Consider the following 16645-nt stretch of genomic DNA (forward strand, 5'->3'; position numbering starts at 1 on the left):
AAGCGAACCCTGGCTTATCAGCAATCTTCAACACAACTCTTAATATTAAAAATTTTTGCTGCTTACACCACAAGGGAGAAAGAGCTGACAAAAGCCTTTGGCCACTGAGATCAAAACTGGAGATGTGGGAGGGGGAGAAAGTGGAGTTTAGTGTATTTACATTTTTGCTTTGTTGGTAAACCGGAATGGTTGGGCAGGAAGCTTAAAAAAAAAAAAAAAAAAAAAAAAAGGTGAAATTAACATCCACTTGGTCTTCTGGCAACAGCAGTGCATTTTGATGATGTGCTGTGTCAGCTTCCACTAATGGTTTAGGATTGAATCAGGCACGGCTAAAGACCTAAAGCAGTGCAGGGCATCGCATCTCATCTTCTGGAAGAACATGAACCCTAATTATGAAGATGGCTACAAAATAAAGAGATCAGGAATTCTGGCAAAGTAGAATAGTGAATCACTTATTAGGACATCAGAATATCATTTTACATCATTAAAAATTGTAAAAGAGTAAGATTTCAGTCCTGTAACAAAAGTGTGTCAGAAAGAGAAGTGTTAACCCTTTTGAGATAAAACCCTCTCAAAACAAAACATGCCCAAGTTGCTTTTTCTACTCTTAGAGATTAATTTCCCTGATCTATTCTAGTTATATAAATGGAGACAAAGGCTGTATACGTGTGCCACTTACTGCACAAAATATCCGTTCAGTATTTCAGAGTACAGAAAGGAAATGCCCACTGAGCTTGGGATGTGCCAATGTCAGTGCTGCCAGCACCAGTCCATTCCCATGAAATTCACAACGTGTGACAGAAAGCAATACGGCAAGGCAGACTTGCAGTGGGGTGAGGAAGCAGCTTAAACAGGCAATGGAACTGAATCAGCCATTTGGGAGGTTTAATAGGGGGTTGTCTGTTTTCCTGCCCTTTTGATGTTAAATTAGTCGTCAATTTTGTTGCAATGAAGGAGGCATGAGGAAAAGGATGCTTCTCTTCCAGTGAACCCTGGGAAAGCAACACCTTTATTTTAAAGGCCTTCCCACCAAGAACCCCCTGCAACATTTTGGCTTTCCCTAGCTGTAGCTATCAGCAACACAACAGCTGCTCATTTTACAATGACTTGCTGGAGAGAGAATGATTGAAAGAGCCAATCTATGTCACATGGAGAAGCTGTGGCACAACATTGCAGGAGGTAATAGGAGAGGAATGAGGTCAGAACAAACAAGGGTAGGGTAAGAAGAAAGAGGAAAATAGGAGTGGAACAAAATTGTTAAAGGAGAGACGCCAGACTACTCAGTATATGTGCAAAAAACAGCCACAACCTGAACACTGCAAGCAGCCCAGAGAAATGCAAACAAGCTCTATTACTTTTTGCCAGTGTCCTGTGACTACAGCAGATGAAGAAGCCTATAAAATCCTAGTAATTAAGCACAATGGTGGGAAAGCAGGTGAATGGGGAGAAATGATGAACACAGTGGAGTTCACATGGCCTGGAAACCCGAGCATCCAACAGTGTCCCACTAGTCACTGGGTTTTAAATAGCAGTTTTACTCATTCCATTTTGTAGCTTGAGAAACGCAACAGCAGCAGCAGAGCTAATGAAGCTGCCCGGTTTTCCTCAGAAGATGGCAGTGCACTAGTTCATAACTGAGAGCTCACCTTTATCAAAACAGGTAGATAAGAAGGTTGCCCAAACCAGGGAAATCAGTGGCAGGCAATTCTGATTTATTGCCATTCATAAAAAGACTTCCTAATATGTCTTTCGTGTTACCACAACAGACTAGAAAATTTGCATTCAAACTGACACATTTTCTATGAAGAGCTAACACTTTTCATTAGGTCAGCAACAGAAACAAAAGTTTGGGCTCAGCTGAAGAGAAGTGACTTTGATTCTGACCTTTCAGCCCACACCTCTTTTTACCCCAAAGAAATTAATTTGATAAAAGTTATTACTTCTTCCTACAAATCAACCTGCTCACACCCTTTTCTGTCATGGCTACAATAAAACTATTTTCACCTTCACAACACTCCTCCTCTACTCAGCAACCAGGCAGCTAAAATATCAATCAATTTGTTTGTCCAAATCTGACTGTTTAGAGATAGTCAAAATTGAACCAAGCTGAGAGCTTTCCAAGAAATCACAACCTCAGTTTACAACCTAAGGCAATACAGGAAGGAAGTCAAGATTTCCCATAAAGCCACCGAATTGGGTCCTGATTGCAAAGTGCAAGGATTGGCTTAGACTGTGGGAACAGCTACCTTTCCAGCTGGGTGGACTCTTTGACTTCACTCAATAACAGGGAAGGGTTTCTACACTGCGCAGTTTGAGATGCACAGCAAATACAAGGTCACCATCCTGCCTGTAATACAGAGGCTTCTGTCTTGTCACTTTTCCTGCTGTTCCTGCCCCACCTGAGCACATGCTGCCAGCTAGAGAGGCTGGAGGGAAGAAGAAATGACTATGGGGCATACATGCTGCATCAGGGCTTGACACACTCATTTCAGATGCAACCAGCATGAGTGCACTGAGCTTACTCACCTTTGCTTATCTAGTTCGACCTCTGTGTACAGATAGGCATGTACATTTCCCCGGTTTAACCTTTATATGGAATACCAAAAAACATACTGCTCACTGCATCTTAACTTGCATTTGGTCCACAACACATCTAACGATAAAAAGTTGCAATTTCTCTTTCTTTCAACAGAGCTTCACTCTGATTTGTTGTGCTTTTGTCAGCAACTGATGTCACCTCAGAGTAATGCCAGTATTGTCCAACTACTTCGAGTTTCTCTAGCATTCAAAATGTCAGAAAACAATACAAGAATTGAGCATCTAAAAGAGAACAAACTCATGTAAAATACTAAATTTTTTTTTTTCTTTTTCTTCTGAGTACGTTGGAAGGTTTTCACAAATTTCTGAATATACATGGATGATATTGTACCAACACTGCCAAAGAAGTGCAAGTGGCAAACATAATACTGTTGTTTAAAATACTATTGGATCTGGATTCCTAGTCATGTGTTGATCTTTGCAAGTATTAAATAAGATCTCATAAGAAATTTCACATTCATTTCCTGAACTCCATTTTTAAAAGACAAAGTTGAAAAAAGTATGCCTCAAACTAAGGGTCACAAGTCACCACAGAACTCCAAGAGACAAAGACAACAAAAACACAACGTAAAAATAGAAAAGGGATCCTGCAAATATGTGATAGATAGATGATCATGAACCAAACACATAAAAATAGCATTAGTTGCATGAACTGGGCCATGAAAAAGACATTTAAGAAATATACTCGTGGAGTCAAGTTCAGAATTTTGAGAGCTATGAGGACTTGAAAGCTGAAATTATCCCTGCTTTATTTATGCATTTCTTAAGAGAAGAAGACACTAAAAATGCAGAATTCTCCTAGAATTAAGAATTATCAATCTAGAAGTAATTTTAATATACAATTATAAATCTATTAATTGCATTTGTTGCAACAAGCTTACCTGGAATACTTGCTGGAGAAATGGGACCAGACCTAGACTGGTTGCTTCCAACAGGAGAGCCTACAGGGGAAGGCGATGGGCCCCCGGGGATGCCAGAGAGATGTGGTGAAGCATGAGGGGAGAATGGAGACTGTGCAGGGTTGCTCTGCTCCCCTTGGCTGCTTGTAGAGCCTGATGCGCTAACAGCTGAGCTCAGCGTTGCTTCAGTTCCAGTCGGCAAATCGTCAATGGATCCAGACAAATCCTGAAGAAAAAGGAAAAGGTGCATTAGTTGCAAGAACTAATACACGAGCCACAAGACATAAAAACTGGCACGGTGACCACATCTCCTTGTTTACTTACTATAGTAGCTAACTAAGAGGTTTTCTTTAATGCTGGTTCATGTAGTTAAACGATGTCAGTAAATTAGGATAGTATGCACAATTCTCCACTTAATCTCTAATTCTTCTGAGAAAAAGAACCAGCAACAGTAACAAATGAATTGGTATCAAATTCCCTCAGCATTGAATTTAACCTTTTCCATCTGGATTAAGCTTTCAGAATTAATCCCACAAATTCTACCTGAGCATATGAAAGCTAATAAAAATGAGTTATCAATTTCACTTCAACACAGTATTTCATGTTTGGGATTGTTCCCGTTAGAATCACAGCTTATATACTTCACTCTTTAAACCATCATCAAAATGACAGAAGGAAAGTGTAAAATACACAGCCCTCATAATATTCGCATTCAGCTCCTTCACCTTCCAGCAGAGGGAAAACAACAACGCCCTGCCCTCACCAGCAATCCAGAACCCATTGGCCACCTGAGAGTAAGGAAGGCTGCTTCTTTATTTCCATCCAACACCAGTTTGACCAGCATCCAGTTCACAGTTTCTCTTCAATTTCATCTGAGTATACCTCAAAACAGCTGCTCCATTTCACTTCAAAAATGCTCCAATTTTCAATGTTTTCAATGAGGAATCTCCTTCACTGGTCAACGCACTTCCAAATTCTAACTACAAGTTGCTGGGCATATCTCATAAAGCTAGTTACATCTATCTTTGGATCTGTGGGAGTAGTTTTAAATCACTGTAAAATCAGATGTGAAAAAATAGGAATGTTGTGATGCGCCCTCTAACTTTCAGGAAAAAAATATTAATTCCTAAGCATGACGAGAAGATCGCAGGTAGCTGTGCTTCCGTCAGTATTTGGCAAGACACAAGCCAAGGAGCATACTGCTATTTCTATTAGTGAATTAAGGCAGAGAGCTATTTCACATATAAAACAAGTCATGAATTGACCTTTGGGGCTTCAAATAATTGGGATGACACAGAGCATGCTACTCTAGTTGACAGTGATTTCATTTGTCTGACTCATGCCAGCAGTTCCTCTGGAGACAAGGGGCCAGGCATCCGAGGAACACAAAGACAGCTGGGCTCTGCTTGGGCAAAGAGCTCAAGAAGCAAGGACTAACTGCTGTCTAATTTTCATAACAAAAATAAAGTTATTTTTAGAAATTACAGAACTTGGACAAAATTCAAAGTGGTGTATTCAGAGTAAGAATGCTGCCTGATCTCCATCACAAGAGGCTCACAGCTAGCCTCCCCTAATAGACAGTCAGTCTTCCAAGGCACGGAAATGGTAGGATTAGCACTTCAGGCACCAGTAACATTCATAAAAAGCCACCTAGAATGTTATGTGTTATTCCTCCTCATACATAAAGGTGTACATAAATACAACTTGCCCAACTTAGCTCTCTACAGGACACCTCACAGCCCCTACTCCCAAACGTGCATTGAACACAATACTCCAGGCACAACTCTCACTACAGGTTAATTTTCCTTTTTCTGACAAGCACAAAATTGTATTTGCATTTCATTAGGCGTATGGAAAACAAAGATTGAAGTTTTCAAACTTAATTTATGTGTGAACTCAGCGTTCACCAGAGAACAGTTCCAAGTCCCTATAAATGGAAATTTAATTGTGATGTGGTGCTGGCAATAAACTATTTTCATTGTTTCTTTTTTGAAACTGTTTGCTGTAGAAAATGTAAACAAGAAATAACACTGCTTGATACTACGTAGAGTAACGCTGGAAGTGTTCACAGTAGAATGCAACTGACAAACAGGTAAGCAATTACTGCTTTTCCATACATCATATGGTACTCTTAAATGGAATCAAATCTCTGCTGTCGTAATGTGTAACGAATACTGCAGGAAGTGCTGATAAAACAAATGCTGCTGAAAAGCATATAATCAAACTCCAAAACCCGAATGCAGCAGAAAAGGGCCTATTCAAAATGAATACGAATTCTGTGTAAAAAAGTAGATAGGCACCCAGCTGATAAAAGATACAGAAAACACACGGCTTTGCATTTAGAATAGCTAAGTTTTTTAAGTGGTGTTTGGACTAAAGCTTTCATTTGCTTCGGTAAGCCACAAAGTGCATGAAAAACAAACAAACCAAAACGAAAAAAAACCATGAAGCAGTTAGCAGCGTCCGTGATGAAAATTATCCGTCGTTCAGGGATCAAGGCACAACTTGACTGTTCCCCCCCAGCACCTCCCTGACATGCTGAGCGTGTGTGTGCAAGAACGCAGGGACAAGAACTAAGTTCATTTTTCCATCAGGTCGCATTATGACTTCTCATTTTGCTAATCTCCCGTGGGGGTGGAGTGACTGACATGTCCCAGGCATTTCCTCAAGTGCATGCCTTCAAGGGATTTCCTCGCAAACCTGATGCAACTCATTCATAAAAGCAGAAAAGAAAGAAGGAAGCTCACAGGACGCCAGCACGGGGCTGTGCCACCCTCCTGCAATGAGCACAGGCCCTATTGTGCTGCACGCATGCGTGCAGCAGGATGTCCTTCTGAGGCTGGGGAGAGAACATCGACACGGCCATCCATCCAGATCCTCTGCCGAGGAGGTTATCATAGCAACGGTATTGATCACATCAACTGTGACAGCTGATAATAAGGTTGCTCCCAGGACTGTATGAAAGGTCTGCTGTCCATTTAGGCACCTGGGCTATACTATACAACATTTACTTTGTGTTGCCATGGGGTAAATGAGCATTATCAGCCATTCTGTCCAGGGTGGTTTGCAAACCATTACTGTGTACTCTTTACAAACATGCACTTCATGGACTTACTTCATCTTTCAAGGTAAAAGTATCAGTAGGTGAGCAACTGGGAAATTTCTAGCATAAAAAAGCTTTAGAAACACCTCTGTTATCCACGAGAGCTAATTGGGAAATTAAAGTGAAGAGGAAGAAAGACCTTATGGGAAGCTCCCAGACTGAAAGAGCAGAAGTTGGCTTATCGTTCTCCTAATATCAGTATTCTAATGCCTGTGTTTTTCTTTAGTGTAGCACAACAGTAATGAAATCGTGCAATTTCTACTTCACAAACTTTTATTAATATAGAAAATACTGTACGTGTACACATCATATGCATAAATTATATAAATATACCTGCATTTACTTAGTATATCCGTATGTGAAGCTATTAAAAATCCTGCTAATAAGAGAAATTCACAGTGGTTTAAGCATACAGCCTAGTTAACAAAGAAGCTCTGTAACTAATACTCCTCTAGAGGACAATTTAGTCAGCAGGGCACCAACTCTATTCTTCTTTTATAAGTACTATCAGATCTATGATTCCTGTAAGAACAGGGAGACCTTACTTATTGCATCTCATTCAAACCAAGGCACCTTCAAGCTACAGTGCCTCCATTTATCTTGTTGGAAAGTTGGCAGGTTAGGTAATTGCAGGGATTCTTTTAAGGGGCTGAAGTCCCCTTACCCTAAGGCACGTCTTAAATTTTGCCTCTTTTCAGAGGTCCTATCTGGAAAGCACTCATTTTTTTGAGTAAAATATAGCAAGTCTGGAATTACCAGAAACCTTGCTATACAGACCTATTTCTTGCAGAATAATCTTAGTACTTCTGCCTGTTGTTATGACTGTATTTTCAAATGTGATACCAAATCTAAGGAAAAATAGAGGACGTATTTTTTCCCCCACCCTGTCACGAATCCTTATCAACATTCTGTATTCTCAGTCAGTGTTATGTTCTGTATTATTCAGGACACCCCAATCAGCTTTCCAAGTTCATTTCTAGGCAATACTTTGATTAGAAATGAGAATGTCCCAGCACAGGATTTCTCTTGTTCAGCTAAATGTTTTATCTTCCACTATCTTCACTTCTAGCTTCACTTTTCACCCATACACAATCTTTATTCTTGTCTTTCTGACAAGTACAAGAGCTAAAATGAACAGGATCACATTGTGCACAGGATTATAATGTTATGCTTTCCTGGTGGTGTGATCTTATCAGCCTGACAAGAGAGCCACTCACAACAGCACACCAATTTACTTACTGGCAGTGCAGCCAGTAAGGAGTAGAAGGAAGTTAACTGCACAGAGTCACGAAACCCAAAGTTGCTGACAAGCAAAGGACAAGGAAAACACAGAAACTTCCATGCAGTAATACAATACAGTAACCTACCCAAGAAATAGGCGTAGATTCAATAAACGGCAAAAAGGAGACGACAGTAACTTGCTAACAACACCATGATTTTACACAGTGCAACAGGAAAAGAGCACTCACTGTGAAGCAAAAGTGTACACTGTGAACACCTTGTGCAGCTGCTGGTTTTGCTCAAGAGTGTCCCAGCAGCCATAAAACATAAATGAGACTTTACTAAAGGAATCCCCTGCTTGATACCTACAGCTGAAAAATGATGAGAACCTTCTGTGAGGTCAGCAAAACAGAGAAGTGTACAACAGATCCAGCAGACATCCAGGACCTCATTAAGTCCTACGTTGCTAAATGTTAGCTAAATTCACTGACAGATTGCTACGGTCTGGGGGCTTCTACATAGTGTGTACAGCCTGGGAATTACTTCAACTTCCAGGCTATTGCCTATCAGTCTCTTTTTGCTCAAAGAGCAGAAGGAAAGCCAAGGTCTACAAGCAAAGACGCACAGCACCCGTGGTCTCAAATAAGCTAAGGACCACGGCCCGCTGGCCCTCAGCTTTGTAGCAGCACAGATCCCAGCACAAGGCTGTACTGGAGGGCTGCCTGAGAGGTCAGAGCTGTTGTCACCTGGCTCAGGCCTCCGGGATTGTTGGGATGGAGGACGGTACTGCTTACAAGGCAGAATCCCGCAGGAAATATCCATCTCTTCAAAACGGATCACCACTTTGAACGTGAAATTATATATACAGACCAACATATTTTACATTTAAGTATGTAAATATACATTCAAGTAGACATCCACTCTGCTATTGTTTTGGGACCGTGGGGGATTATGAACAATACACTCTGTAATTGAGATTAACTTTGAACAAATGATTTGGCTGACAAACACACACCCGCACACAAAGAAAAATCCCACAATGCCGCCGCTTAAATTTGAAGATATTTGTAAGACCTCTTTTCATCACAAAGCGCCCTATAATAGCACGTTTCAAGAAGCCTTCCAAAGGCCCTGCTGCTCACATTGTCTAGAGGACACTGAGCTAACAGCCTCCATTTCCCACACCACTGGGAGAAGGCGCAGGCACCGGGGCCATGGGGAGTGCCAGGGAAACCCCCCTCATGCCCAGCAGACCCCGCTACTCCTCCTACACTGAGATACTGCAGACCTCAGCTAGGCACGGCAGTCCTGCTTCATGCACATCCTCAAACGTTCATGTTTACTGAGACATGAGTAAGGAAGGAACCTCACGTGCCTCTTCAAAACACCCCAGATACTGACCTTTGTGGAAAGGGCTCCTATCAGCACCCAATAACTCCTCTGAGAAGTGACACTGGGAAGTCCCACAAGAATGCAAAACCTTTCCCAAAAGCCCAATAGTCACTTAAGCAACTGAGTAAAAGTATAAGCAAATAATGCAGTGCCAGTGCTCTGCCTTGTGTCTTCTCAACCAGTGTGGTTCTGGAATCACATCAGTATTCAAGAAATTATCCACAAAAAGACAACCTGAAAAACCAGATTCAAGTCACAGCTCACTAATCACTTCGTTAATCACTGAGCAAAGGACTGCCTTGAACAGTTCTTACTTTTCATTTGGGTATGAAATTAATTCCCAGCCTTAAAAAAAATCTCTCTGATTAAAGCTGTACAGAAAACACAGTTTTTAGGAAAAGCATAAAGATTTCAAAAAGTCCATTATTTTTCTATGAATTAATCCTAGCATAGCATTGTGTATATTCAGGACAAAGATTACATTTGTGTATTTTAAGCTATTTTAAAATGTTGATAATTTCTCTCAATTTTTTTCAGATGACATATGACTGGTTCATATCCCTGTGGTTCCAGCATATCCAAACCCATTCAAATCGATCAAGTACCACACAACAGCAATCTAATCAGATAGATCTATATCTGTCAGACACAAGATTAGAAGTTGCTAAGACAGATACAGCCATACTTCTTCTGTGCTTGCACTCACTCCACAACGGGATCTTCCTTGCTCATCCAGACAAGAGCTCTACAGCAGAAACAACTTAGAAGAATTAGAAATTCAAAACTGACACAGTAGCCTCAAAAAACACGTGAAAACACCAACAGCTTTGCTCCTCGCTGACAGAGTTGAGCGCCAGTCATTATGAGGTCTGCAATTCCCTGACAGGTAATGGGAAGGGGAGTCCCGGGTCTCTTGCTGCATCAAGAAATCTCCTAACGGCATAAAAAAGTTGATACTTCACAAACATCGACTCCCATGCATAAAGCAATAAATACTAATGACCCATGTGCTATCAGAGCAAATTGACAAAGTCTAGCAAAGACTGTAAACAGGTAAGACACAGAGCTCGTCTGGCAGTAATACTTTTTTATGTCAGAAGTAAATAGTAAATCTCCGGAACAGGAAAACAGTAACATTGCATCTCTCAGGATACAAACTCCACTGTTTACCTCTGAAGCAGAATGCTTAGCACGTAGAATTTCTGGGAATAAAATTTAAAAAACAGAAAGCCAGGAACCCTTAGGAGCCATTTGTTTCCTCAGTATTGTATCAAAGAAAAATTCTCTGCCAACAACTCTTGCAGCTATAGCAAATAAATTATCAACATTTAAAACAATCAAATCAATGGAAAACACAACAAATTGCCCCCAAGCCTAGGAAAGAAAAGTTACATTTGCCTAACAGCAACCAAAGAAAATCTAGTCATACCCATACTACTACTCATTCAGTTTCTTCAGTGTCAATAACATAAATGTGAAATCCCTTCCACTAAAGCTAAGTTTTCTCGTTTAGAGAGCAATTAAATAAGACAAAAGAACCTCCTTTTATTGAACCTCTTTGGAATACAATCATTTTCCAGACCACGTACTACTTCCCTGGGGAAAAGATAGACTAAATCAGTAACACAAAGCAGAAAGGAAGAAGATTGAAGGTAAATATGCATTAGTCTAGAATCTTTCAAGCTCTCAGGAGCTTTCTATTTTGGAGACCACCATCCTTCTTGCTTTCTTCAGTGTGCTTGGAATTTGCACAGCCATCAGACAACTCACTGCCGGTCAGTCCAATCTGCTCCTCTAGGTGTGTTTCTGACTGCAACAGTTTACACTGAACTGACCACCACAAAGCCGCAAGGAAAACACAGCACACCCCCTTCTTCCTCATCTGTTTTTGTAACTGGGTTTGAAAGAATTCTGAGCAAGTACACAAGATAAATACTCAATCACAAGACAGACAAATACGAGTTTGGACAAAAGGGTAAGAGAAGAATAAGACATTCCAAAAAGAATGTGTGGGTCAGTAGATTTGAAAAACATCTAAAACTTCAGCAGGAGCAGCAGCAGTATGAACCAGTAATTACTGCTTACTCCCTTTACATTTACTTTGGCTTCCATACTTGTGGAAATGCATTGCACATGCAGTCAGAAACAAGTCATCTATCCTGAGGTACACATTCAAAAACCTGAGATTTCACAGGTGCAGCTCAAGCAAGAAGCAAACATCTCTTCAGGATACCGTAAAATAAAACGTGATAAAATTCACAATATGCCTATGATGCAGTATGTCTACACTTGATTGCAATGCAGAGGTTCTCAACTGGTCTATGAAGAGTAGCTCATGTAGGAGAAGCTCTTTAATTATAGCCACACAATCTCACACAGTTCAGCATACCTTACTGTTTACTACTACTGTTTCCTACTGAGTCTCAACACACCCATCTTGCAATTAAAAGCTAATGGCTTTCCATATGTGCTTCTCAGATTACCCCTTACTGCATTCAGAAGGCATCAGCCGGGCTGCTAAAAAAAGTTTACATTTACAACACTATTTCATTTGGAGACTGGAGTTGAGAAAACAGAAGAAGTGCTGGTCCAACAACCAATCGCCTTCTCATCACTGAAAACAGCTCTTTTCTTCCCACAGTAGATTAGTAAATTAGGCAAGTTGATAACTAGTCGTTCTGATAGCCCAAAGCTATACGTGGACCACAATAAAGGGCAAACCAACCAATGAATCAGTACACATAAGGTTTCAAAGCTCTTGTTCTACAGTGCTTGTCTTCTGTTTGGCATATTAACACCCTCTGTAGCAGGCATAGTTTGATAAAGGAGATGTCCCAGCAGGTTAGCGTGAGAATAAAGACCTACAAAACACAGTTTTTCATTAGCTCAGGGATTGTGCATGCATCATATTGTGCTGCTTCTCTCTCTCCCCCACAAATCTGTGTAACCAAATACCACAATTACATGAGATGGTAAACAAGCCACAGACACATCTTAAACTTCAAAAACACAGGTGCCCCAGTAACTTTCCCTCTCTTCCTCTATAATCACATGCTGAAAGTAAGAGAAAAACGTATATGCCCGCAATAGTGGCATAAGTTAGAAATTCCTGTTTCAGAAGAGATGGAATAAGGAGACTTGCCCCAGAGAGCAGTATTTACAAAGCTTTATTTAAGAAACCCAGATATGCTGTTATACTCGGGGATCAGGCAGGAACGAGTGCCACAATGTTTGCTGCAATAAATTCAGCTACATTTGCTACTCCAGAATCACGCAGGACTCTCTCATCCTCCTCCCTCCTGGGTTTTCTTTCATTTTTTTGAACCTAGCACGACTCCAGCAGTGCATAGTTCAACATCCAGTAAAGCGCAAACAAACAAGGCTGTGATTATTCTGACTGCTTTGCTTCGCCCACATCCATATGTACACAAACTGCTTTCTCCTTTCTGAGGTTTATGGGCCATAGCAGCAAAATCAAATGATTATGCTTCAAGAGCTGTTCACTCACCCCTCCTACCTTTTCATTTCCGAGTAACCTGGGAAAAGGATGGGAAATGAAATCCAAGGCAGTAATAAAGCAGAAAATAAACTTTCAGTTCTTTTCTCACATACACTAGCTAGAACCAGATTCCCTAATCACCCCAAATTCCAGAGTTCACATCTCCTCACAGTAATTCAGTACTGGCTGGGCACACTATTGTGCAAAATAATTGAGCTGCAAGAGAACGTGATATTTTGAGATGATATGGTTTTAACAGACTTGGGTAAAACTTCTGTTTCAGAAACCTCTGTATAAATTTCAAAAGGCTTTTGAAATCTAAGAAAGGTGTCTCAGCCTCAGATTTCTTTTGAAATAGTATCCTGATTACACTAGTAGGAAGGATAGCTTGTCATGCTTCCTTCAATTAAGCTTCAAGAAAAAAATCTCAAATGCCAATGCCCCCTCTGACTCCTGTTAAGCATGCTGTCCAAGCCATGGTATACAAATTTTGTTTTTGCAGTGGAAAGGTTTTTCTTGAGGCTAAGATAACACAATAATTGTCCTGATCTTTGAGTGCATTAAGCTAAACCTTATCCAGCAGGTCTGTAAATTCCAACAGTTGAGGAGAAAAATGACAAGTCCCTACGGATGCCTTAAACCATATAGACTGCAGTCTACAGAAGAAGCCATATACCAATTGCTACTGTTTCTTAATTAGTAGATTACAAAAAGAAAAGACTTCCACAGTGAATTGTGGAAGACAGGTTTTTGTGAGTTTTTGATTGTCTCAGCATGTTTGAAAGTTGCAGCCTGTTTTCCTCAGAGGAAATACAGAGGGGCCCAGATTTTCTAGATAAAGCTTTCAATTAGATTGCTCCTCCAGAGTTTTTGTTGGCATGAGGGAGGAGCATGGCAGTTCTAATAAACATGCTATGAAAACACTCCAAGAAAGCAACAGTAGGATGTGCATTGTATTGCATCAGCCAAAATGTGGCTGCTGCTCCACGGACTGCCATGAGTGGGTACTGCGTGTTACCTAGCCCTTGACCTGATGTGCCAGTTCTCCTTCCCCAACACATCTGCCAGGCTGCAGACCTACTGTGGTTTCCTCCAGCAAGTACCACTGTAGTACCACAAAGCCCACATCTGGAAGTTACTAGTATGACATATTTTCAAATGGAGTAACAGAGAATGTTTTCCCATCCGATCTCTATTCTAGCCATCCTCAATTTTGAAGGTGTTCATGCACAGGAAATAACATGACAGCTAACGTGTCAAAATGGAAATGGGCAGGCTGCTTTGGAAACTCTTCTGAAAAATGGCCTAACAGGACCTTGTAAGGCAGCGGTCATTTCCCTTCCTCTGCTGGAGTTTCCACTCGGACGCCTGCATGTTGCATACAGCAAACTGCTGAACCACTGTTCTTGTCCACAACCACATGAGTTGTTGCAAGATGAAGCAACGAGAGACTTCATTCAGCCCTACAAGAACTTCAGGTACTGCTGCCCTATCTCTTGCTGAAGCTCTAACTATCAAATCTGTTTAAGCACTGTAACACAGCTTAGGGAGCAGGGCCGAGTGGTCTACAGGGGCATGTGTGTGACAGGAAGATGGGGAAAGAGCCAAGTGCATCACATCATGGTCTGAAAAGAGTACGGTTCTTAGTTTTCCATGTGACTTGTGAAGTCAATGGTGCTTACTTGCAGCACTCACTCCAGTCTGCATTCATGTTCTTCCACACAGTAAATATTACAGATAGAGGCATCATTTCTACACTGTTGTCGTTCTGTAAAAACAAAACACAACAACATCTACCTCATGACTTCCGAGATCTAACTGATGAACTACCCAAAGAACTTTTTCATCTTCTGAGCAATTCAGCAGACAGACCACCAAAAATGGGGAAAAAAACCCACATCAGTAATTTGAGATCTTCACAAAGTCCCGAAATAATTCTGAATGGGCTTGTCAGAATAAATGAATGTTCTAAAGGAAAAAACAATTTTATGAATTAAGTAAGTAAGTAAGTAAATAAATAAATAAGTATAAACATTTCAACCATCGTGCCAATCTGTTAGGAGCTGTACCACTGCCAGTTAGTGGGCCTCAGGGCTCCGTAGGATTTCTCAGCACAGTGCCAAACTCCAGCAATATTGTTATGGTTAGAAAGGAATTTCTCACAAGAGCTAACAAAGGCAGAAGGTCATAAATAAACACAGCAGGATTGCCTTGTCAGTTCTCATTATTAGCGCTGCAGGCACTTGCTTTTCTATGGGCTGCTCACAGGTTCATTTAAGTGTAATAGCTCCTCCTCAGAATTTCACATACTCATAAATAACGAAAACATTTCTTAACTCATGAAAGAATAACACAACCAACTTGGTTTTTTTTCTTTCACTGTTTTTCTGATGCATAGAGGTACAAATGCCTTAGCTTCCTGTAGCCACTCTGTCCATACACCTCCACACGTGCTTCCTGAACTGACTGAAAACTAACACAGTCAGCCCAGAAGTGCAGCATCCTTTCAGACTGGCCTTCCATACACTGCCCAGGCATCCGTCTGACTTCAGCCATAATGAACGAGAAGAACTTACTTACTGTAATAATGGTCACTAGAATTATGTCTGGAGAGGAAATGAGTCTGAGCTCCTAAACTGATCCTGACGTGCATTATAAAATGAGGGAAGCACAGCTGTGTGATCATTACTGCAATTATAAAATGACATTTAGTGTTAACTTTCTTTTGTTGCTCAATTTTAAAGCAGAGAGAGGACAGCATCTGTAATTCTAGGGTTTACGAACAGGCAAAGAGGGAAGCTAAAAGTTCTTAATGTTTCAAATGCTAGTTCTTTATCTTCTGTCAGAAGGCAACTGAAAGCATCTTACCTCTTCCATATATATATATACATACCTGTCTGTATATATACACACTTACAAGGCTGAACAGTGAGATGTGTGTAAAAACTAGATATAATTTAAATAAATTAACGCTTTAACATAATGCATACTGATTTCAAGATGCATATTTGAACTTTTCAGAATATGATGTTAAACGTGGATGTCAGCAATGCTGTCTTGAGAATATTTATTTTCTATTTATTATGCTGGGATATAATTGTAAAGACTTGAAGAAAGCCCAAAGGTTCACAACTTTGAAAATAGCACCACTATGTAAAACAACAGGCCATACGTACAGCATGTCTGCTCAAGTATTATGGAGCAGGTAGCTCAGGATGCCTGACTATAGGCAGAGCTCTGCTGTGTCACAGTCCCTTCCAGCACAGGAAGTGGTAGAGGACATAATTACCCACCTGCTGGGGAAACCAAAGCACTGCTTCCTCTGTGCATGGTACCAAACACTAATGTGTGCTTCAGCTTCCCTGGACATAATGAAACAGCCACAACTATCATACCAGCAGGCTAAAATTTGACCAACGTGACTGTTCCTACCACCTGTGAGATCTAAAATCCTCACCTTTCAAAATAAATTGCACAACTGACAAGATAAAGGCCTGATGCTCCATAGAGGAGCCGAGGAAAATGATTTTCCTTCCAGCTTGCTTCCTGCCCCACCATCTCCTATCAAAGGAAGCCGGGCTGTTAGTACTGATGCGTTACAACGGAAAAGCTGTGTTCAAAGAGCTGCTCCTCTCAGCTGTGTGGCTGTTCATTACACATCATTCATCATCATAAACATCAAAAGCCAGAGCAGCTCCTGCGAGTGGAAATTCTCCATATTTACTTTTGCAGCCTGTCGGCGGGCTGTCCTCCTCCCACTGGTGCTCCAAGCAGCTCGGTGCTCCCCCAGCAGCCGCTCCAGCCCACCCGAGCGGGGCAGGCCTCGCCCTCCCGCATGCTGTGGCGCGAGGAGCTATTTTCCAGATTGCTTACCCTTTAAAGCTGGCTTCTACCAGACACAATACCGGAGGTGTTACAACAGCAGATTTCTTT

General features: G+C 41.0%; 2 protein-coding genes across 2 annotated transcripts in view; both read right to left on the reverse strand.

Annotated features, from left to right (window-relative positions):
* ZDHHC14 (zinc finger DHHC-type palmitoyltransferase 14) overlaps positions 1 to 16645 on the reverse strand; it is a 515017-nt gene that overhangs the window by 299114 nt on the left and 199258 nt on the right. The gene's annotated exons all lie outside the window — the stretch shown is intronic.
* ARID1B (AT-rich interaction domain 1B) overlaps positions 1 to 16645 on the reverse strand; it is a 318747-nt gene that overhangs the window by 94926 nt on the left and 207176 nt on the right. The window contains 1 exon segment of the mRNA XM_048935631.1: positions 3480 to 3723. Within this exon segment, the coding sequence (XP_048791588.1) occupies positions 3480 to 3723 (244 nt within the window).

Source organism: Lagopus muta, chromosome 2 (assembly GCF_023343835.1).
Source record: "Lagopus muta isolate bLagMut1 chromosome 2, bLagMut1 primary, whole genome shotgun sequence".
NCBI classification, from domain to species: Eukaryota; Metazoa; Chordata; class Aves; order Galliformes; family Phasianidae; genus Lagopus; species Lagopus muta.